The 26,232-nt window shown below is 32.3% G+C and overlaps 1 protein-coding gene across 1 annotated transcript in view; it reads left to right on the top strand.

Moving 5' to 3' along the window:
* The window catches only part of LOC125067790 (lachesin-like), an 86,974-nt gene that overhangs the window by 24,564 nt on the left and 36,178 nt on the right, over positions 1 to 26,232 (top strand). Inside the window, exon 4 of the mRNA XM_047676556.1 lies at positions 7,939 to 8,146. Coding sequence (XP_047532512.1) covers positions 7,939 to 8,146 — 208 coding nt within the window. The remainder of the gene's footprint in view (positions 1 to 7,938; positions 8,147 to 26,232) is intronic.

Genomic DNA, 26,232 nt, shown 5'->3' on the forward strand with positions numbered 1-26,232 from the left:
TATTACGAAATACTATTTACATTCATGTACAAAGTTATTTCTAAGCTTGTGTTCTTAATCTATAATAATATTATAAATCCGAAAGTAACTCCGTCTTTCTGTCTGTTGCTTTTTCACGGCCAAACTACTGTGCCGATTTCGATGAAATTTGATGTGAAGCTAGTTTGAACTTCAAGGAACGACATAGGCTATTTATGGTAATCACCACGACCAACTCCTAAAACGCGAGCGAAGCCGCGGTTGACAACTAGTACATAATATATATTTGAAGTATAAGAACTATTCAAGTTACTTTAGGTATTATGATGACGAATCTGAAAACGTTAAATATGAGGCCTGTTACGCTTTTTTGGTTCCACGCTATAGTTTAGGCTTCCAAATTCAAATTAAGAAAGAAGACAAAAACTCTCGTTCCAAAATTGAAAACCATCGCATTGGTTCGCTGTACCTCTAGTATCAGAAGTACACAGATATTCTATAAATCTTTGGAATTTAATTCTTGGTTTAAATGTCGTACAGTAGTGTATTCACGTTCACATTTGTGTCGTTGTGGTATAGAACATAATGATCAAAATCAATTATTTATCTCTGGATATTATGGACGTTATAATATTTTGATGTATTATACCTACTAATTTTATAATTAACCAGGGTATGTCTCATGTCGCTCGGACGTTATTGAAAATCAGTTTTAGTTTAGGTTGTCAACCTGTCAAATTGTTGAATGGTTATCTATTTTAACGTCATATAACTTTTTGTATGTATTTTTTGCCGACGTTTTGTATTTTTAAGAGTTTTACTCTAGTAAACTTATGTATATCACGGAGTAAGTGTTAATAAAGGTCAAGTGTGCAATAGAAGCTTTTTATAAGCTATTGATGGATTAGTTTGACTTGCGGTCGAATAATACATTCGGTACAAAACTATCCAGCCGAACCCACCTAGATATGCATGGATCAATAAATACTACGTGGCTAGAACAGACAGAACAGATGTACCTGCAATGAGGCTTCGATGTGGGCTCAATCTGTCAAACTAGTATTTTTTAGTTTTTTTTTTGGGAAAACAACAACTACTAGAAATCTAATATAATATTAAAGCCATTATCACGAGGTATTTGTCACTAAAAAAAGTCTCAAGCCGCTTCATAGCGTTATAATATATGTATTAGTAAAAAATCTTGAGGAAACCTGCTCGTGTAACTTGTACGAGTCGTCTGAATTTGTGACACATAATTCAGTATCCACCAAGCTTTGCAAGCAGTCTCTAAAGGAAATAAGGTGTTCGAGCAGCGGAAAATATACTGTTTATTAATTTTTTTCTGTAGAATTTTGATTATGCAAGAGAAAATATATTGAAACTGAATGATCTCATATGTTATAACTACTATATCAATCACTCTCAAATTTAAATATTCAAAACTAGTTGTTGTTGTAGAGTTCAAATTTGCTTCATACCAAATTTCGTCAAATTCGGTTCATTGGTTTGGTAGTGAAAGAGCGACAGACAGAGTTACTTTTACATTTATAATATTAGTATAGATTTAGCTTTGTAATAAAATAAGATGAGGTGATGCTGTCTATTTCGGCGACACTTCATTGGGCGTTTTAGCGAGCAACTTCATAATGTACTTTTCATGTCGCGTAACACAAATCACTGTCATCGTTTATCCATAACGCTCTAAACAAAATAATTAAAAAAAAAACGGATTTTAAATATAAACATTAATAAGCGAATATCTGATCCATTATTTAATGCTTCCTATACGAATAATCGTTTCATTTTACATAATGCACAATTCATTGTCCGGTTCACGTACCGGACATGCTAACGAGGGCGACCTATTCAATATCGTTCAGAGATACTCGAACAAAACAAATATTGTTCGGTACATCTGTGAATCTAAAGTGATTCGAAGTGGACTCAAGTTAGCATTGTCTGCATGTTCATCACGCATGACTACCTCTGAAACAAATTAAGCCGGCAAGGGACGTTTCCGAAGGACCAAGCTGTTTGTTTCGGAGGTATAATGAATAAGGTTTGAATCAAAGAACTTTGACTGTACGAGAATTAATATTTACGGATTGTCATTTGGAATTAAAGGTGCTGTACTATACTAGCTTTATAGACCTAAATTTTTTTGATATTACATGGTAACGAATTTTAAATAAAATAACTTCACTTGAATTTTGTAGATAATCCTTTTTAGATAGATTTGGAATTCCGTCTTGATGAATAATTCTAAATTTAAAACGACTTTTTTTTTGTAACGGAATTATTTTTGTAGATATTTTAATAATCTTTAATAAAACATATAACATATTTAATACAAATGTTTTATTTTGGAACATCTTCGCTAGAAAAACACTTAAATTTAAGATTTATTACATAATCATTACATAACCTATGAGAGCACTAGAGAGTGTCTTTAGTTTAGTGGCCTGGGTTTAAGCCTTATTAAAACTTATAGGATTCTGTAAAAAAAATCTCTGTAGCTGTCCTACATTTGGCTTCTACACTCTCATGTATCGAAATGCAGATAAAGCCGTTGCACCTAGACTACAATTTCAGGTACCAGTTGTATCAGATTTTTTGCCCAAATATCATCCACATCAAATTCACATACTTAGGCTAGAAAATTCCAGTCAAAATTTGAAATCAAACAATAAACTATTTCACGCGGGCACAGTAGTTTCAAACGAAGTTTGACCGCTACTGTAAACAGTACTTCGGTCCTGTCCTTGTGGGAACAAACATTTGCGTCCCACATCGACACCGAGTTACTACGTGTCTGTTTGTGTTTATATGTTACGTAGGTTGTTAGGCTGTTTGATTCGTGTTAAATTCGCAATATTATCTTCCCTTTAAATAGCAGATATAATACTTTTATGTAACAGTTTCCATTAATACAACTACTAAGATTACGTTCCTATTAATAACTCTATCTTCTTGGATTCAATGATTGCTAATTTGTGTAATTTTATAATATAAGAATCTTTGAAGTACTTTTGAATTGTCATTTTATACAAAACAAAGGACTATTATACCGTAAAGTTGTACAACTCGTAGATTTGATATTTCTGTGAATGAATTATGGGGATTTTAAAGTTGGCTCTATTATACATTCGTGCCTTGGGAAGCGATTATCTTATCTACTGACGTCGCTAAATCGTTACTTTAGTACAATACTGAACGTCGTAATTGATTAAAGTTTCAAGAAACAAATTTTAAATTTGTGATAATTTACTTCGTCTAATCTTATTATTTACTTCATGAGAATATTATAATGGGGTAGTTCTTCGAACCTCAATATATTCATAGATCAGCTTCTACCTTAATAATTACTTGGCAGTGAGGCTTTGTGCAAACCCGTTTTGGTAAGTATCACCCATTCATCAGATATTTTACCAAACATTTATGTAATTTAATACCAGTTTATGAAAAACATTGAAAGGAACGGTTGTGTGTGCTGTTCACGTCATAGGAATAAAATTACCACCTTTTATCTCGTTCATCAAATAATTTTATTTTAATACATACAAAATCCTCTTAGTTTGTTTTATAAGTTTTTATCAGGCCCAAGACTTGTTTTACATTTATTATTATAAAATTTAGTAAAGAATTTAGATTTAAAATTTAATAATGTTAAATAACACATATACAATAGCATTAGCAGTGGTTAATATCTTAACTAAGTTATTGATTTTCTTTGCTTCTAATAATAAAGCCATGGCTGTGTTAGATAACGATTACATACAATTCAAAGAAAGTCATGATGTTAATAAACTCCTTAGTAAAAGCTATGAAGCAACAAAATAAATCTATACAAAGCAATATTAGTTACTCTCTATAAAAAGAAACGTACATAATATAATATACGAACCAAACCAATTATCTAGAAAGCAATCAGAAAATTAATTACTCGGAAACAATAAGCGTAACATTGTCACTCATCTCGACCCGGACCTCAATCGCTGTGTCGAATTAGGTTTCATAATAAACAATAAGAAGTTCGAGACAAAAGCAACTAATCGGAGAAAAAACAAAAGAAATCAGTGGGCGAAAAAGAAAACAAAAGGCGGCCTAACAACGACTGTATACACGAGCTTACTTTACGCCACAGAGTATCTAAGAATAGCTAATCCACTTTACGATTTTCGTTAATGACAATGTCCAACTGAACTGATTTTGGAATAAATAGTATTCAAATAATGCATCATTTTATTAAGGGTAAAAGTACGTGGCAATATATCAAACAAAATATGTGTTAAAATTTTACACAATTCCCAAAATCACCTTTGTTTTGAAATAAGCAACGACATCTGCCTCATTATAATTTTTGTTTCATCAGAATAAATTTTAAAATTGATACATTTACAATTATTTCAAAATAAAAAGAAAACAAATTGATTAAGAAAATATCGAAACAATGGCAATTTGTATGATAATTTGTTTCATTTGCAAAAACAGCAAATGTTTTCATCTGTCGAAATTAATAATAATATTATTTCGGGTTCGTTCATGATGTCTTGTTATTTTTTATGAACATATTATTATTTTTGTAACATAATATTAATAAACATTTGATTATCTTTATTTTTTAAGCTGTGGTCTTACCCAAAGGTCCGTGTGTGGTATTAAAATTCACAAGGCGTTGCGAAAACCAGAGAAGGTGCACCTTGATTTTTGTGCATTGTTACGCGGTAGGCATCCAGCCAATCCGCCATTTGGAACGACTTGTAATGAATCGTAATCAACTCTGCTTGACTTTTTAAGAACTAAACTACAAGTAAAATTTACAAAATGAAATACGTTCAACTTTTGTCGTATAATTTTGCCTAGAAAAGGCATATAAGCCATCAGATTCTCGTCGGTGAAATACTGGAATATTATGACGATTAAAAAGTGCCCTCAATGTTTTATTTTTATTTAATACGCAAGCTTAGAGTTACTACTGCATTGACATGATAATATATTATAAGATGTAACCTCTTCGAGCTGTCAAACCTACCTGTCATGGTTATAAATAACGTGTGCAATAAAAACGAATTTTTCTTTGGTAGCGTTAAAAAGTCAGTAGATATCAGTTGTCTGTCTGTTAGAGTATTTGTGAAGGATGGTTAGTGGGTACACAAGTGTCTATTTATAGAATAATTATTAATGATATTGTTGCTTTTGTGGTTTTCCTAATTGGTTTAATATCCAAACCTAATTTATACATATTTATAATTTATTTACACTGCTGATTCTATAATTATTACTTATGTTATTTAGTTTAATCAAGTCTATGTAATAAAAGTTTATACATATTATGCCCATCGATTCATGTACTCCAAAAGGCACAAAAAGTTAACTCAATTTTATATATATTACAAAACTGTCTGGAGTCGGTGCTAAGCCTAAAAACGTACTTTATTAAACATACAAATAAAAAAAAAACATCACTATCTATCTATCACTATCCATCACTAATCTACAATGTTTTGTGAACAAGATTTATTACAGCCCTTATAATATTTTTATCGTTATGAATTTGAATGAACCAATAGCATCCTAAGTAAACATTTCTGATTAGGTCCGAAATCTATTATTCCGGGCGTAAAGGACAATTTTATTAAAAAGAAAAACGTTTTTAATGCTTAGGTATATAAACGTATGTATGTTGATAATAATGATGAGAAAAGTTCATTCTTAATTCATTAATCTATAGTACATCCTTTATCATTATTATTTACTTTGTGGTTGGTACCCATTCATCAGATATTCTGCCGCCAAGCAGCAATATTTTGTATTGTTGTGTTCCGGTTTGAAGGGTGAGTGAGTCATTGTAACTACAGATACAAAGGACATAATAACTTAGTTTCCAAGGTTGGTGGCGCATTGGAGATATAAGGCATGATTAAAATTTCTTACAGCGTTAGTGGTGGTAGTGAACACATTCCAAATCAAATGGGCGATGATGACCACTTACTATCAGGTATCATTACATCATGATCGTCCTGCCCTTATCCCAATTTACTTGGAGTCGGCGCAGCGTGTCTTCTTCTTCCATACTTCCCTATTTGACGTCATCTCAGAAGTAACATTCTTTCCAGCCATATTATCTTTCACACAATCCATCCATCTTTTCATTGGTCGTCCCCTTCCACTATATCCATCCACGTTCATGCTCAAGACCTTCCTCACAATATGTTCCACATTCCTACGCATAACACGCCCATATCATGATAACCGCCTTCCACATAACTTCTCGGCTGTTGGTGCCACTTTCAAACTTCCTCTTATGTACTCATCCATTTGTTCGCCTACCTATTTCATAAAATATTTATTTCGGAGGAAAATCAGATTTATTTTCACTGTTATTGTTCACCGTGTGGGCGTACAGTTAGCAATCGTGAAAAGAATACAAAGAACACTTAGTTGATATTTAATTACACAATTACACTAACACGAATAACACTCAAGCACTTCAGGGATGGTAGGACAGTTCCGTGAATTCACTCGGCCAATGCGGCGTATGTGCAGCAGCGAACTACACCGAAGTCAAGTTCACAACCGTAGGCACGCTTTTCGTTCCGTTGAGTGTCTGTACGCTTGATCGGATGCGACATGTATGTATTTGGTTTTAAGATATATGACATTTCAAATTATTTATTTATAAATATTTTACACATTATATCAATATAATTGAAATACCTCAAGCTGTCGAAGCGTAAGCGTAATTGTAAGCTGTACCGTAAGCTGTCGAAGATCTCTTTGGAGGAAAAGGTTTGAAGCCTATTCGATCTCGCTTACCTAGCCTGGTTGGTATAAACAATTATACGAAACATGTTGCCTTACAAAGTTTCTTTCGCCATCGAGATTGCGATTGTCAATTATTATTATTAAAAGCAATTAATCACGAAATCATAGAAACTATAACACCTACAAACTTGAAAAGAGGCAGGTAGGTTCCATGTAGATATCAACAAAACGGAAGTTGAAAGTATGTATTTTATAAACTTCACGCGAGTAAAGCCGCAGGTTCAGCTAGTTTGTAATGTACGAGTATAAATAGAATCGACGCCATAAATCATTCCGTATATTTCCACAAACATCATTTCCATGTATTTTTTCTTTTAAATTGAAGTAGAACCAAACGGGAAGTATAACAGGAAGTACCTTTACATACATAAAAATAATATACCAAATCGTTTCCTTAAATGATGGATGATTCTTAAATAACAAAGATAAAACAAAAAATAAATACACGCCTTCTTTTTTTGAACTTACCTAAAAATCAATTCTATAAACCTAAAAATAAGTCTGTCTTTTATTAAACGAGCGTGTATTTTATTTGATACTTTATATATATATATATCTACATATTGGATAACAATTATCTTTCTCTTTCTTTGTCTTTTAATTATTTTTATATATATTATGTTCTAAAAGGAAAAAAGCATTTATCTTATTTAAGCTGATAAAGATAACCATTTCAAATACGCTAAATGAATTTAGCGAAATTCATTAATTAATATTTCCTATAATAAAAATCTACTAGATAATGATACTTATAGTAGGATTCTCTTCCCTCAGTCAATTTTTGACATTACATAATAATATTAGACTTCTATAAAAAAATGAAACCACAACCTAAATATTATCAATAAAATGCATTTCTTGAATGTAAAATGGAACAAAACGAAAATCTTGGAACCTTATGACGTTTAAAACATATAGTCTTAAATCAACATTACTCTGAAAATTGACTCTAATTGTAGTACTAAGAGGACATCACTATTTCAGTGTCTTCACAAATAACTTGATTAAATAATTAAAATTTCAGAAGCCCTATATTTGTTTTTCATTACTGAAGCGACAATTTTAGAATTTACGTCAGCTCGTTTCATCAAAAGCATGTCCTCTGAATGAGCTCTAAAATATTTCATGTTGTAGGTGGGTTGGCTTCGAGCGGAGGACCAGACGGTTTTAACGATGCATGAACGAGCAGTCCTCGGGTCGAGGTATGCGGTGAGCCTGGACGCGCCGAGGACATGGCAATTGCGTATACGACCACTGCGAGCTGAAGATCGTGGCTGTTACATGTGTCAAATTAATACCCAACCAACTATGACCTGGCAGATAGGATGCATCGATGTTTTTGGTAAGTTTTATATTATTACTAATGATATACTGAGTGTCTTTAGTATTATGTCTTTCACGACTTTGTACGGCTGAAATAATAATTCCTATCAACATTGTTACTGTGTTCAATAAAAACAATATAAGGATAAACTGAAACACACATACATAGTTTCATAAAATCAGTAATAATATAAAGATAACAACGACAAGAGATTAATAAAGTTGACGAATTAAATTAAACTTGGTTTTTTTTTAACTTAGTAGCAAATAATATATCTGAATACTATGATCGATTTAACCAAAATAAGTATAATAGTTAATGGTTCTATGATATGAGTTATATTATTTATAACTAACAGCTTTTATCAGAAATGGCGGCGAAATGATTTGTCTTTGAATTAAACATTACATTACATTAACAGCCTGTAAACTTCCCACTGCTGGGCTAAGGCCTCCTCTCCCTTTGGGACGAAGGTTTGGAGCATATTCCACCAGACTGCTCCAATGCGGGTGGAATACACATGTGACAGAATTTCGTTGAAATTAGACACATGCAGTTTTCCTCACGATGTTTTCCTTCACCGCGGTGCACGAGATGAATTATAAATACAAAATAAGCACATACAAATTCAGTGGTACTTGCCTGGGTTTGAACTCGAAATCATCGGTTACGATGCATGCGTTCTAACCACTGGGCCATCTCGACTTGAATTAAACTCTTAACCTTTAATAAAGTTGAAGCTATATTTACACTTCTCTGTAAAAATTAAAAGCATAAAACTTAATGCATGTATTTTATGTAAAATAAACTCAAAATTAACCTTGTAATATTAACTGTGACGTCCCGTATAGTTCTACTTCGGAAATACATTATCAAACAAAGTAAAAATACTTAAAACAATTACAATCGAACGTTTCCTCAATGAGCTATTTCTAACGTATCAAGTAACCGGATTGTACACTTCACATATGTGTATAAAAGTAATTACTCCGTGACGTCACGTCCGACTCGATTGCTTCTGCCCACTACATAATAAATAAACGACACATGTTCGCAATCTCAACATTTACAGTAAAAATACACAAAGATGATGAAAATGGAAATAAATTGTCGTATTTTTCTTTGATGGAAAAAATGTAGAAATATTTTTAAAGTAACTATTTTTAGCGCAAAATATATTTTATTAATACCTTGACTTATATTCCTTACGTAAGTAGGTAAGCATTTCATCATGAGGTTTCGTTGATATTTAGATACAAATATCACATTATATTGATTGTATCTAATATAATTATGACGGAGGACCGTTACGAGCGTCCAGCCGAGCGAATCTATGTTCTAAACCGTCATCAAACATCAAATAAAAAATATATTTGTATTACTATGACGTTATAAGTATGTATGTATGCATAATCTTAGATTTCATAAATCCTAAACAGAATGTTATCCAGAAGAAAACGCAATTGATAAGATCGTATTGGATTTTTCTTATCTTAATCTACGTATTAATTATGTTTTTAATTTGCTTAATGAGATAAGTAACAAAGAGTTTAAATTTAAATTATTATATGTTCATAATAGAATCAAAAAAGGTTTTTTTAATTCAGTTTCGAAGTAAGCGCTCGCACATATGTCAATCAGATTTGATCTATAAGGTTAAACGATCAGTTTATAATATAAATTCCCGGTAGTGCGAAACGATGTATCATTTTGTCGAATACGTCAGTCATTAATATTCAAAGTGACAGCATTTTTGACGTATGTTAATAAATATACCCGGTTCAAGGTAGCTTGATCTTTTTGACAGACGGGCTAGTGATGAGAAACAGAAAATATAACATATATAACAGTCGATGCAATGATGGAATGCGTAATTCAAATTAGAATTACAGAGACAGAGAGTTTCTAAAGACAGCTACAGAGATTCTAACCACTAACCAAAAAGACCTCAACCAAAAGGACCCCGTTTGTAACAATAACTTAACAATGATCTTTAATAAGGATTTTAGTAATCGATATTTTTTGCAGTTACTGCCTGTTATTCGCGTCCCTACCGTCCGACCGATGTAACATAATTGTACAACCGTCTTATTATTTTCAGTGTTTCTATTTAAATTTTATTAAAAGTCTTATAATTTTCGTATAACGCTTGAATCTATAGGAACTTTTGTATTATACGTATTTTTTTAAATATTTTTACAACACTTAAAATCATTCAATTAAGAAAATAATATGTTCGTTATTGCAAAGTCAGAAAAAAATTCTTCTGTCAAAAAAATCAAGCTATCTTGTAGTAGTTTCTCGCTACAGGGAGTTTGTGTTCACTTTTGATCTTGTATTCGCTTTTGCTGCTAAAGTTCCGCGCGCTCCATCTGCGTTTTTTTTTATAATCTAAGGTTAAAGGGCATCGCATTAATTTATCAATATGTCAATTATATTTAATTGTAAACGTCAATTAAAGTGAGTAGTGAAATAAATTTTATGATTGACTCTCTATAAAAATGTATTGGCTGAGCGATAACAAGCTTTGAAAGCAGTCTGGCAAATGGGCCACTTGGTGGTAGGTTGTCGCCACCGTCCATATATATTGTTACTGTAAGATCAATCTTAGAACAAAGATGTTAAATCCAATGTGTTTGTAGTAACACTAGCTCATTATACAAACACGACAATATTTATTACTACAATTTCGCGGTAGAATATGTGATGAGAGGTGTAACGACATACCCCTATAAATATTACATTGTTAATCGTTTCGAGAAAGAAAAAAGGTTCTAAACTTAACGAACTTTCACCCTGTATTTCCAATAAAAAATGTGTTAAAGGTTTCCTGGAGTCATTTTGTAAAACCATATTCACGGTTTCCAACAACGAGCTAACTTTGTATCGTCGAGTAATAAATGTAACAAGTTTATGTTTGTTACCCGTATTAAAAGTATGTGCTTCATAATTATAGTTAAGCCTTTTATGTTTTTAAGAAAATAAAAGAAATATTTCTCTACCAAAATCCAATTTGAATAAGTTAATATATGTATGTATATAAATATACACACGACGTTCATAACACCTGGGATCATGGAAACTGATCCGTGGCTTACGATGCGTTGGCCGTCAAGGAATTGTTAAATTTCTAGCAACGCTAAATGTCTGAGGAGTGGTGGCACTTTTCACTAAAAATATCACAAACTATGTTCATATTGTCAAAGAAATTGTTCATATTGTAACATGGTAGGGTGACCACCTGCCACCACACACACATGCTGGTGGTCACTGTATACACTTGGTTAACTTACCCATTAAAACAAAAGTGAAAATTAAATACAGTCGAAAGTACGAAATGTTGTCCAGGCAAACGTTGTCAGGTAAGTTATGGTACGATTAAGGCGCGGTTGATTGAGCGTATCTTTGAGGCCTCATAAATTTAATACCCCACCCCGTTGAACGCGCGGATAAATAAGGATTACTGATACAAAATACGCTCCACTTGATTGCCTTTGATATTTTATTTGTAAAGATTCATTTGAAATTTACATAATATATTATATTATATACGGTATATTACAAAATTTTGTTCCGGTTCCAATACAAAATATACTATGTATACTATATAATAATATTATAAATGCGAAAGTAACTCTACCTGTGTGTTTGTCTGTCGCTCTTTCACTGAACCGAATTTGACAAAATTTGGTGTAAACCAAACTTGAACTCCAATAAAAGACAGGCTATTTTTTTTGACTAACACATGACAACCAACCCTTAAAAAGCAAGCGAAGCCGCGGGCGACAACTTGTTCATTCTAACTAGTTCTCATCCACAGCTTTGCCTTTGTGTGAAGAGGAGAGCAGATGTCGGGTATCCTATGTTTGTTTTTTACTCTGGGTAATCTGTATGTAAAATTTCATTATGATATATGATACAATATAGTTAATATGTTAAAGAGTACCAAATAAATATATAAATAAACACTAATCCGCGTATATGGTAGTATTTAAGTTGCATCTGTGTCGTTACACTTAATCAATATACTTAAAAATACTTGTAACTTGTGATTAAATTTTTCAAGTAATGTTTCGTAAGTTTAAAAACAACTAATAACCGATATAAAATGAAACGTGATCTTCGCGTTTGGCAGTTGTGAAACTTCGAATATAATGGACATTGAAAGAATTAAAGCTTAAGAAAGTGAAAACATAGAGTTTCATTTCTAAAATAGATGTTTATTATTTAAATAATAATGTTTTTTTAAAGGTATAGCTGGCATACAGCTATAGAAATATACGCTATATACGTAACGTAAGATGTGACGTCATAAGACATGGGTTACTAGTTGTGACTATTCCCTGCCTAGCTTAGATAAAATATAATTTTACGTTTAAATTTCTTATATTTAAATATCGGTTTGGCTCGTGATTTCGTCTAGTTAGTTAGGATCCATATAACGTTGACTTTGTGTAATAACCGTGTTATTTTAGAGCGTCAGAGATTATAAATTCAATCGACTATAGAGGAGTCAAATAAAACCAGGTTTATCTTTTAAATGCGTTTTTAATATAAATATTTTGTTTAATTAATTTGAATAATAATAATCGAATGTATGAGATACCGGTCCCATTTCCTTTAACACCTCTTACGAGTAGCTGAAGGATGTCGCTCCTACCCATCTTTATATATTTAACTCTTTTGAAAAATATAAAAGGGGGAGGAGGTTGAAATGGCCCCGCGCCCGCCATCAACTGTAGATTCCAACCATAGATCGGTGAACCTTCCTCGAACATGGGAAGTGCAATTTTATAGCGTGCCAACACTTTATTAAATAATATATGAACTAGAACTAAAGTCCAGCAGGTATCACAGCCGTAGCTAAGGTGTATAAAAGACTAATAGTCTTATAAATAAATCAAGACCGTAGTCTAGCGGATAGCACAGTAATAACTATGTTATTCAAATCGACGACTAGACTTATAAATAAATCAACAAACTAGACCGTGGTCCAGTGGGTTTCACAGTCGTAACTGCGGTGTTTATAAAGTAGCCAATGCTACAACAATAATAATAAAAATAAGGATCAAAGTCCCATAAATAGTCAATCAGTCATAGCTGAGGAAATATGTAGTCAATGGGTTTAACCCTGGATTATCATTGCATTAAATCACTGTTTCTCATACCAGTTCAAGTGCACGACCATCAGGCGGCCTAATGCAAGCACAACGTTATTCGTTGCTATATCCACTGTCGCAGAGTGTCGTTTTATCGTAAGATAATACGTATTAATTCCAAACATAGTGGAATAATATTCAATTAAACTCATAGATTACCACGTAGGAATCATTTAAGTGGATTTAGCATAATTTGCTATATTTTCTACCGTAGTAGGTTATAAAGTATGAATATATATATCATGTATCATAAACGTATAATCGTATTCTTTCTTATAACTAAGACTTATATCTAAGACTTATAACTAAGACTTAAAACTAAATCGAACGTTTTCTTAACTAGCTTATAAACCTTATAAACGCTTCGCGTATCACGTTTTACTTAAATCTGTAACTATACAGTGGATATACTTAACTCTACAACAGGTACACACCCGACAGTCGATTACTTAAACCAGCTTTGAACTCAGATCATTATTTGCATGTGATAATCAACTTCAAATAGATATACGCAGTCTTATTACTAAACTAGGTGTCCTACTACAATATTTCTTATAATATCCTTAACACTGGGCTAAGGAGGCGTCCCTAAAAGGACGAACATTTTGCTACAAACGACACTTCTCGTATAAAGCGATTAGTGCGCCATATATGTATAGTGATGCCAGCCTGGATGAAATCCATTATTTGGGTCCTTCACTGCATGAACGTATCACTTCAGCATTATTACAGCCTCCGCAACGCCCTGCAACATTCGGTCGTGATTCTGGTACTACCGATTGATGAGAGACATCAATAACGACATCGTAACGTCAACCAGCCATAGCTCAGTACCACATAGCACATACACTACTCTAGTAACCCGGTAAGACAGAGTGAGGGACATTACCGTATCGCCAAAGACGTTATACAGTAACCTCAAACCCCGAAACTATCTCACGTAGGCAGCCTCATTGGTAACAGAAGGAGGGACACTACCGTATCGCCGAAGACGTTATACAGTAACATCACACCTCGCAACTGCATCACCTAAGCAAATTCAAGACGACATCGCCACGAGGGACACTAATGCAGCGACTCTCGGTCGAGCCACACAGCCTCAGACCACGCGTCGAATCATCAAGAATCTACCAGAGTATATTCAGTACAGTACTCATGCGCGATCATTATGCATGTGCATAGTACAAATATATTATAAAGGTTTTGTTATTTAACAATAAAAATCTTAAAACATCAACATCATTAGATCGTTGTCGTCGTGATCGTATCAAACAGTTATACCAAACTTGGATCTGTTTACTGATAATAATTGTGGAGTTTTAGAACGACCGGTTTACGAACTTACGTCCGTCGATCGACACAGTTTTACATGAAGAGTATTTATTTCGACCGCTATACGAACTTACATCCGTCGATCGTCACAGTTTTACATGAAGATTATTGATTTCGACCGCTATACGAACTTACATCCGTCGATCGTCACAGTTTTACAATATAATATCGCTACAACTTGCTCCGCTTACGGTTTACAAGAATCTGCAACATGGAAGACAAAGTTGACAAGCAATATGTTTAATTATTTTACAAATTAATTATTATTGAAAGAAGTTCAATCATTATTTATAGCCTTATTGCTATTTGTTAATATACTTGATTTAAATTTCATAATTAATAGTCACCGAGGTAACCCTCTACTATCAGTATGCATCGCCCAGTACATACTTTTTTTTCAATTAGATATTATCGCAAGACGGCTACCATCAAACCGTTTCTATATCATATTAATTTCATTATTATATTTTATTCGAGGTTAACCCCGACCTCCTTTATATCGCTTTTATATAATAAATATAATGTCTCATTGAGAACACTCATTCATATGACGGCCTGCCTTACCGTCATTTGTAATAATCATTTGTATTATTTATAGGAAAAGTGCACGAAGCACATTCTCATTATAATTATATTTTGCCATGCATCCACCATTAATATATGAGTAGGCACTACACCGACACACGGATCTGCGCCACTCCTATATTTCAGAATAATCAACCATAGCTAGCAGCCTCGCAGTATAACCCGCACAGCTGCACCGCCTAGTATCATTTCTTATTATGTAATTTGATATGCATTATTGCACGCGGCCGATGCGGCAAGCGCAACACTCCACGCGTCCAATTTGAACCGAGCTGCCAAGCATCATACCCCTATATATGCTTTCACGAGAGTATGACATTCGGCGCAGGTCAGCCTTAAATCTATAGAATTTTGTATGGAAAAAGGCTAGCGCCGAGATTTTTTATCAAAAAGTGGCACGTCATTTTCTTCGCCAATACACGAACATATCCATGAATACACGAACGATTTCACCAAAAACGTATGAAAAAAGGTAAGCTTGATATAATGTCATTCCTTTATTATTCCATGTATATGTATACATTTACTATGCAATCTCATGAATTTATTTGTATATATGTTTTTATGTTTCTATATATGACATATAATTCTATATATGTATGTATGTATGCATGTATGTAAACTCTCCAAAACAACTTGACCAATTTTGATTAAATTTTAATATGTGCTTAACTAAGTCTACGGACGGCTTATATTGGACCCGGTAGGTGGCGCTGCGACCAATGTTTTGTTTTATATATAAAAAAAAATGTATTAAAATAACAATAATTCATTCTCACGTATTTATGTAAATAGTATAGTATAATCCGTTACATAGTTTATCTTATGTTAAAGGATAAGCTGAAAGGCAAAATAGATATTGGACATCATAAAGCACAAAATAATTTTAAGTGACATTTCTTAAGTTCGATTCGATGGCCGATAGATGCACGAGAATCGAAAGTGAAATTTTAAGAACGAGTCACGTTGTTACCCCTTTTGTTACATGAGAGAGATAGGAGATATGACGTAACGATAACTCTTTATCTTCTGTCTAGTTCTAGCAATATACTCGTATTTATGAAGTTTAAATTTTTATCATTTGTTTCGTTCTTGTACGGTTCTGCACGCGAATTCTTAAATCAAATACTTTATGGCGAAACAAAATTAAATCGAACAATTCATCTTAGCCTTATTTATAGCGAGATTATAGATTACGAATTGATAAGAGAGTTAAATAATAAACAATTTATTAAACTATGTATTTATATATGTGATAAGATTATAACATAACATAACATAAGCAGCCCGTAAATGTCCCACTGCTGGGATAAAGGCCTCCTCTCCCTTTGAGGAGAAGGTTTGGAGCATATTCCACCACGCTGCTCCAATGCGGGTTGGCGGAATACACATGTGGCTGAATTTATAAGATTATACAATAGCAGTTGCTAAGTAAATATTAAAAACAAACAAACTCTTTTCTATTTATAAACATCATTATCTATGGCTGGATATAAAATATATTAAAATCAGGTGAACGTTTCCGCCCAACCCATTGCTTGCTTTCTAGGGCGTGCAGGACTGATCGATCGGTCAGGAGGCGAGGTTACGATTTGACATTTACAATGCTTTGAATATTCTGAAGTGCTTTACTTTCTTATAAATTTATATATATTATAATTATAACCGGCTAAATCTGGATTGTGACGTATTTTGATGTTATATTTAAAAAGAAACGATCCACGCGCCTCCTATTCGTTTAGGTTATATTAGGACATAAACCTTTACGGTAACACAATCACCGCAGGTAAGTTATCATAAGAAGACTAAGAGATACTTCTGCCACAGTTTACCCCGGACAGCAAGATCTTGGAAAACACAAAATTACCCAGTAGTTAATATTTCCGGTAAGAAAATGCCTTGGTAAAAAAGTGAATTTTGAAACCCGTTCCGGATAATGCACGAGATCTGTACTTAAAATTAACTCAATCGGAAGTATGATGTGCCAAAACAAGTCTGAGTTACTGAGTTTCCTGTCTGTTATTTTTGGTAGAATCTACATTCCGGACCGGTGGTGGATTTACGTTTATACAGTTTTGTTAAATGACGATTCAAAAGCACTCGTAAATATCTACTTGAAAAATTATTTTGATTATAATACGAACAAAATAATCTTTTTTTTATATTTAATAATGTCTTAAATGTGCAATGCCTTTTTAAATTACTTATAAAACAATTATTTGCACGAAAGCCTACTTAGGTCAAAGGTACTATAAGAGGAATCTTGAAGTAAGTGCCAAGAATAGCTGTACAAAACATTAATTCATTCTATGTTCCTGAATGCACAAAATACGTTTAAATACATGAATTATTAAGTAAAAATATTTACCTTAATAATATTATAAATATAAATATATATTAATATGGTTGGTTGGTTTGCTACGCCAGAATAGCTGAACAGATATGAATTAAATTTAGCTCAGCGATAGATTTTAGTCCGGAATAGAAAAGGTTACTTTTATTTTTTTAAATGTAACAAAACCTGAACCACCCTGGTCAAACACACGGCCGAGGTCGCGGTTGGAAACTAATTAATAATACAAATAATTTTTTATCGATTTTGCGTAATTTACAACATAATGGGATCAGCCACTGAAAACCAGTGCCGTATTACGATTCAGCTGTACCCCTTTCGCAACTCGACCTAATAGGTAAAATATAAATTATTAATATTGGTTCAGTTCTGTAATGTACGGCAAAAACAATAACTGTTTTTTTTCTAAATGTCTCACTCCTTGGGCAAAGCTCCTCCTCCCGTTTGAGAACAATACTCGGTCGTAACTCCACCACGCGGCTCTAATTTAAAAAAAAAATATTATCACAAATTTTGATATTCCAATTTAAAGAGATCTTAAAATGAATGTATATGTATATTTTTGGGTAGAATGAATCTGGAAAACATATTCATCGATACGGAAAGTAAATTTTGTATCATCCTTCGTTTATTTTATTTGCGCACGTATCGAGCGGAAATCATTAAATGGACTGTAATAATGCACGGTATTCTGTATTGTGAATTTCAATGTTAACACTGAAATATATACCTTGAGGTTATTGCTTTACAATAGGAATGATGTTAATAAGTATAGGCGATTCATTAGTTTTCTATGTTTTCTTGGGTCTGGGTGTTTGTGGTACCGTCGTTACTTCTGATTTTCCATAACAAAAGTGCTATAGCCACTTACATTGGGATCAGAGTAATATATGTGATGTTGTCTAATATTTATTATTATTATTTATTAAGTATGTATATTACTAATACTAGACTATAAATACTAATGTTAGATTTTAAAATTATTATTGTTATATACTATGTACAAAGATTTATGTATCTATATGCGAGTGGAAGTTTAAACAAATCATACAAAGTTTCTCCCATTTCTCCCCCCTTAAAGTAAAAATCCTTTGAGTTTTTCATGCTATTTGGAAATAGCTCTGTTTTATTATCTGCTAACAGTTCTTGATCAATTATTTATTAATTATATCTTGATTTATAAAACAACACTACTACACTTACTTACTTATATATTTACTTTAATTGTATACCAATAACAGTTTTGTCGACATTTAAAATGCCCTTTTTTCGTACACCCATATTGAATACTATACCTTATTCAAGATCCCGATAAATTATATCGCGTCTATTCAATTCCATGTCAGGCTTGTTTATTTGTCTCTCAATTTCTAAATGACATTTAAAATAAATAGGCTATTTATATCAATAATTTTATTTTGATACTCTGTGACAGTTAAAATAAACGAAACGAAATTATTAGTTTTCAATTTTGTATACATAAAAATGATCACTGATATTACTTATATATACTTGATATATTATTTTAACACATAATTTGCATGCATAATCAGAAATTTATATGTTTCACTGTTTTACCAGCATATATGTTAACAGTAAGTTTATGCACATTATAAATTGATTTTTATACTCGCATTCAATGCGAGACATCTTTTTCTTGGATGTTTAACAACCCATCCAGATTTGTTCAACACAAAAATTTACATTCATAAATTAATATAATCTTGAAAAAGCATTCGTGGAAATAAAATTATTCGAGATATTTCAGTGGAATTCATTTTATATCAATTCATTAGAGCATTTATACACTAATTGGTCTCTTTCAGACCTTATAGAGCCATTAATATGCTCAAATTAAAAGTCGAAAGAATTAAAAACCAACCCCTTTAAACGTTTAAAAAACGCTATGAAATATAAAAGTCATTTCGTCGAGCGAATTATTAATAAATGAAAAGAAAATTTCTTAATTACCAACATTTGTGTCGTCTTTAGTTTTTAACTTGTTCGTTAAGAACATTTCGTTGATGTAATACGACGTGGTCCGAATATTTTGGTGTTTTTCTTAGTTAATATGTATATTTTAAGATGATATCCATAACGGGTATAAAACGATCTCCTTCCTGCAAATAAACATAAAAATATATTCATCAGAAACAACATCAAGCATTGACTTTATGTTATATTATATTCTAAAAAAAATAATTTTGTTTTTCCGTCGGTTTTCTCTGGTGAGATCTGATATATTTCCTCGAAACCGGTAATAGAATTTTGACAGTCAATAAGTACGTGTAACGCTTGTATAGTATATAAAGGATAATGTTTTTGATTTTATTATTCATTTCCTGTGAATTATCTCAAGTTACACTAAAAGTATTATGATGTCCAATTTCTCAAATATATAAATGATGCCTACATAACATAACATAACATAAGCTGGTCGTAAATGTCCCACTGCTGGGATAAAGGCCTCCTCTCCCTTTGAGGAGAAGGTTTGGAGCATATTCCACCACGCTGCTCCAATGCGGGTTGGCGGAATACACATGTGGCTGAATTTCGTTGAAATTAGACACATGCAGGTTTCCTCACAATGTTTTCCTTCACCGCCGAGCACGAGATGAATTATAAACACAAATGAAGCACATGAAATTTCAGTGGTGCCTGCCTGGGTTTGAACCCGAAATCATCGGTGCACACAAGATGCACGCGTTCTAACCACTGGGCCATCTCGGCTCAAATGATGCCTATTCTAATTTAATCAATTAATGCATCACATATATCTGAAGCGTTAAACATATAACTTTCAAAAATAAGTTATTTTGTGTAATAATAATATTGTTGTATGCGAAGTTTGTATTATTTTTTATAAAATAGGAAGGTGAACTGTTTAATAGGACACTCGGTTGTAAGTGGTCATAATTTATGCGCTGAACGAAAAAGTAATCATTCCTTAGGAACAAAAATGTTATGTGCCTTGTGCCTTTAGTTACACTGACTGAGTCGCCCGACAACAATCAGATCACAACTATACTAGTATTTTTATTAGGTTCTAGAATATGTGTTGAGTATTAGTCTGATACAAGACTAGCTTCCATAAAGCACCAAGTAAAGTATTATTATTAATAGTTATTTAGATTATTATTAATAATTAAGGGTATTTTTAAAGTAACATTATATTATATTATTACTTAGTATACTTTACTATTATAAAGACGCAAAGGACGCACGAGACAAAACCGATGGAGTACGTAGCCGAATACGAGTCGAACTCGCGTACTAAGGATCTTCCACTTTGGGCTTAGACGTTTCACTGTCATGAAAGCAGTCATATTTACACGTATGTACTTGTCATATATATAAAAGTCGAATTAAAAAAAAGGCCAGTTATGATGGTTCTAAGTATATTGCCCTGTGAAAGGCCAACAGGCTTATCGTTACAAAAACTCAAATAGCATCGGTCGCAATGCGTGATTAAACTTAAAGCACTGAGCTATATAACTGGATTGTACAAAAAATTATGAGTTGCTCAATTTATTACATGTAACGTTATAAGTTCACTAGTTTATTAGAATTAATATATATATATATATATATTTATGAAGTATTAATACTGTAGCTAAATTTAGTGTCTAAAGTCGTGGTGAGCTAGTGAATTCCGTTCATTCTTGCTTATAATTGCTCCATGGTTTTTCATTCGTTACGTGTATGTTATAATTAATATTCTAAGGTATTAGTTGGGACATGTCCTGTTCATGATATCTATACAAAGCAGCTGTCCTTATAGCTATCACAAAGTCTTACAAAATAATTTTATATATTGAGTACGAGCAACTATAAAAATAGTTGTTCGTAGTCTATGGATAAATGGATTTATAAAAGACATTTAACATTGATGTTTTTAATATCACCTTAAATTTCATCTTATGAAACCGATATGGATATCGAGATAAATTTCTTATTATTAATGGAAATTTGGATGGAATGGATGAAATTTTGGGTTGTCTGGAAGACAACAAAACATCAAATATTTTTATATATGGAAATCAAGATAAATTGCTTATTATTAATGTAAATAATTTGGAATGGAAATTTGGATGGAATGGATGGAATTTTGGATTGTCTGGGTTGGAAGACATACAACACATCAATTTTTATTTTTTGTTTTTAGTATTATAGAAATAATGCTTAGTTTTTAGTCCTAAGATTTCTGTATATATGTATTATGTTTGTGGTGCACCATAAATTATATTAAAATTATACTGTCATCACATATATTAAAGATTTTTATTGAGCATAAGCATTGTCTACTAATAGCTTAAGAGTAAATCAGTTTTGGTTTTGGAAAAGTCGGAGAAGTTATACATATGTAGTTTAGTTTATCCACACATCATAAATTTAAAGGAAACATTTTAAAACGTCTCAAGTGCAGTCACTATAATTATTAATTATTGACGTTTTAATAAAAAGACGCGTCATTTCGCTTTACCGGAAATATGGTTTATGTTGCTTCAAATCAAATCAAAATATACTTTATTCAAGTAGCCTTTTATAAGCACTTTGTCATTTAACAAACTTTTTAAAGTAAAGCTACCACCGGTTCGGAATGTAGATTCTACCGAGAAAAATCTGCAAGAAACTCAGTAGCTACTCTTTTTCAACATATAAAAATACAGTCATGTTAGTTAAATACAATTATAAATGTATGTTCTGTCTCTTACCTGGAAGTCAACAAGCATTAACTCCACGCTTTTTTATCATCAATATAATCTTGTATCGAATAATATGCCTTCTTTACCAATGTATTTTTTACAAGTGACTGATGATAATAATATTACTGTAGAGTATATCTATCATCTAAAATAACAATGTAACATCGGTATAAATAATTCAAGTTAATCGTAGGGTTCAATGACAGGACACTGTGACGTCTTTTACTACGTGTTTTGTATCGTTAAAACTACAATATAATTATGTTGTATTTTGGTTGTAATTTAGCTCGACCTTATTGAGGAAGTCGTTTTAAGGATACAACAATAAATAAATTTAACCCGGACGAATACTGAAATTTCAAATAGTTAATTTAGATAGTAATTGATCTCATTGATGGAAACCGTCGTATATATGCTGATTTCGCATATATTGGGTGTGAACCTGTCATATGTGCATTGTATTAAAACAGCGTGATGGAACGAGCTCTAAAACTTTTCCTTAAGAGGAAAGGACGCCTTTCCTCAGCAAACTAATTTAATTTGACGAAAAAAAAAAGACCCGCTGCGTTTCTTTCGCCGGTTCTTCTCAGGTCAGGGTGTTCTTTTTTCCGAATCGGTGGTAGTGTTTAATTTGACCATCAATAAGAAAGTGTAATGCTTCTATATTGAATAAAGGAATTTGAGTTTGAGTTTGAGTTTAAACGAACCCTTTAAAACATTTACATAACTTATCCTTAGAATGGTATAGAGTAACTCATTAATTATTCAACCGCCAATATCGATGTATTGTAAGATGTATGACCAAATATAAATTTATGTAAAATATGGAATTAGCCTTTACACCTTACAGTACACAGCGACTAGTTATTAACTTGTATTGCGAACATTTTGTTTAAAGATATTCGCAATGCTTTATTTTAAAGAATTACTATTATTTTAATTTACCTCTCCAAAACTTAAAACTTGTACTAGAAGTGGGGCGACAAGAGCCAAAGGGGTCGGAATCGAACCCGTGACTTTATACATCGCAAGGCGACCCGTAAACCTTTGAGTTAGTGATGCTTACATCAAAACAAAATATAAAAGAATAAACATAGTTTTACAGTTAACATTATTCATATAAAAACTCCTACAAAAATACGAATGAAGTCACTGGTTCTCAAACTAAAATATTTACTCCAATGGGCATTAAAGAGTAATAACATTTTGTCCTCGCTTAAAACATAATAAAACTTCGTCCTTCTGAGGCTAAGGGAATAGTTTAGCAATATAGTAGTATTTGCATGTGGTCCCGATTTCTTTTTCAATTTCAACTTGTTCGCCACTTTATTGAGGTCGGTGTCACCCGCGCTGACGACGAGTAATGGGAGAATATCTCGCTATAAAATAGGATTCATATAAAATATTTAACAACAGACATATTCTTGACGTCTATGTAGTTCGATAGGATACAATTACATAGCGGATGTGTATGTGAAATAATAGACGTGTGTACTACTTTGTTTGTGTGTGTTAATATTTGTTTTGTATATAGCATGATTGTTTTTGTAGTAGTGATCTTATTGTTATAATACGTTTTACCGAAACTCATCGATTCTTTCTAAGTAGTAGAGATTCTTGGTAGTCTGCGTTGCCTATCGACTAGTGTGTACCTATTTAGAATTTAAAAAATGACAAATCCTTACTTTATTTAACCCCTATACAAATCTTCTACGGGATATTTTTTTTTATTATTCATAAACAGAAGCGTAACGGTCATTTTCTATATTCCTAACTCAAAATATGAAGAATTTCCTTAGAAACTTTCATCCTAAATTTCTCCTTTTAAATGCCCTTTTAGATGATTTAAAAACGGTATAACAATTTTCTTGTTTACCCATTAATAGAAACCTAAATACCAATTTTCATATTTTTAACATAAGCTTTGAAGAATTTTCGTACGAATTTTCACCTTAAATTATTGCAAACTATTTAACTCATTGCTCAACTATGTTTCATAAGAAAATTCCGGGCAAAATTTCAACCTGTTAGACGATTAAGGCTAAAAATTCATTTTAAATATAATTTTTATAGCCATAGACAACAGCGCCCATAGACAAGAGCGCTGTAAGAAATATTAACAACCTTGGGAATTAAGATGTTCTATCCCTTGTGTCTGTAGTTACACTGGCTCACTCAACCTTTAAACCGAAAACACAACAATTCTGGGTACTGCTGTTTGGCAGTACAATATCTGGAGGTACGTACCCAGAGGGGGTAATTTTATCAGTCTCATGTACATAGGTCTCGATATATACTTTGGCTAATAACAGCCTGTTCTAACCACTATCTCGTATGTTTACAAAGTTCTTACAATCTTCAGCTAAAATAATATTATGAAAGCGAAAAATCTCTGTCCGTCTGTCCGTAGCTCTTTCACAGCCAAACAAACGATCTTAAATTCCATGTATGAACACATACAACTTTCTATGCCTAGCAGAAACTTGTATTCAATAAAAAATATATAATTTTGCGTATAAACTTACATTTTCGTTTAAAAATGTTCTGTCTATTCCTTTTTACTTGTGGCAACTTTATTGAGGGCGGTGTCACCCGCGCTGACAACGACTAATAGCAAAATATCTTGCGACAAACCAAGATAAACTTTTTCCTACTCATATTTCTACAAAAAAAACTCCTTGATTCTTTGTTATTGTACTTTATATACGATTGATATTAAGCTTTATATATATATGTGTGTGTGTGTGTGTGTTGTAACAAGAGATATATATTTAAAGTGTTAATTTATCAAATACTAAATGTCACCCGCGGTTTTGCATGTGATTAAGTGGTTGATCAGCAGGTTTTAGGGACATGAAATAAGGGGTATGAACTTTCCTTATGAAAATTTTATCAAAATCGGTTCAGTAGTTTCGACATGAAAGTGCAACAGACAGACAGTTATTCGTATTTATAATATTGGTAGAGATGTCTCCGCTATTTTTGGCTAGTTTGAATAATCTCGTCTGAAGGTTAACTTTTTTTTTTTTTTGAATAGTACAACATTGGGAGCGAAATGTTATGAATTTATATATACAGTTAATATATATACAGACAGAAAATAAACCGTAAATTCTATTCGAATTTAATCAAAATCAAAATATACTTTATCCAATTAGGCTCTTACAAGCACTTTAGAATCGTCATATTACAAGATTAAATTCGGAGTGTAGATACTACCGAGACAAGCCGATAGGAGACTCAGTACTTACTCTTTGCGAAATTTAAATAATCTAGGTATTTGAATTTAATATAATTTACTTTATTGATACGCGCTTTTTATCATCTAACTAACACGCCTTATTTGTCAAAGTTTTATTTAACGTGCGATTAAATTTTATTCATCGGTTAAAACCAATGATTGTCGAGCGTAAAGCGATCTTTTACCCTGTTAAATATGTATCGGGGACCAATAAATCTTCTGAATATTGTTATGACCCGTTTTGATAGGCCACTGTTTATTGGTAACCCAATTTCTTCCAACTACAGGGGTTTCTTGTGATGTTTTCCTATCTCGTTACAAATTGGTAAATAAATCAATCGAATACTGATCCACGAATTGTAACGAAACGTCTACTGAGAAGAAAGGTCGTAAAGAAGAAGCGATTTGGTCATTTTCTATACTCTACTGTCTACTGAGCTACGTGGGTTTTTAATGGAACAAAAAAAAAATTTAAATGAAACATCGTCGTTCTCAAAGACGAATAAAAATAAACGTCGAACATTAAACATTTCTCGAGAAAGTTGGTTAAAAAGTTTTGAAACTCTGTCTTTTATATTGCGAGCGGGATGTTTGTGTATTTCTTAAGATTTCTATTATAGTTTCTGATACACTAAACTGTTATAGGAAATATATTTTTTTTATAAATACACTATTTATTTAAGTACACTAACCATTTAAAAAAATGCATATATATTGATACCAATATC

This window comes from Vanessa atalanta, chromosome 12 (assembly GCF_905147765.1).
Source record: "Vanessa atalanta chromosome 12, ilVanAtal1.2, whole genome shotgun sequence".
In the NCBI taxonomy this organism is placed as follows: domain Eukaryota; kingdom Metazoa; phylum Arthropoda; class Insecta; order Lepidoptera; family Nymphalidae; genus Vanessa; species Vanessa atalanta.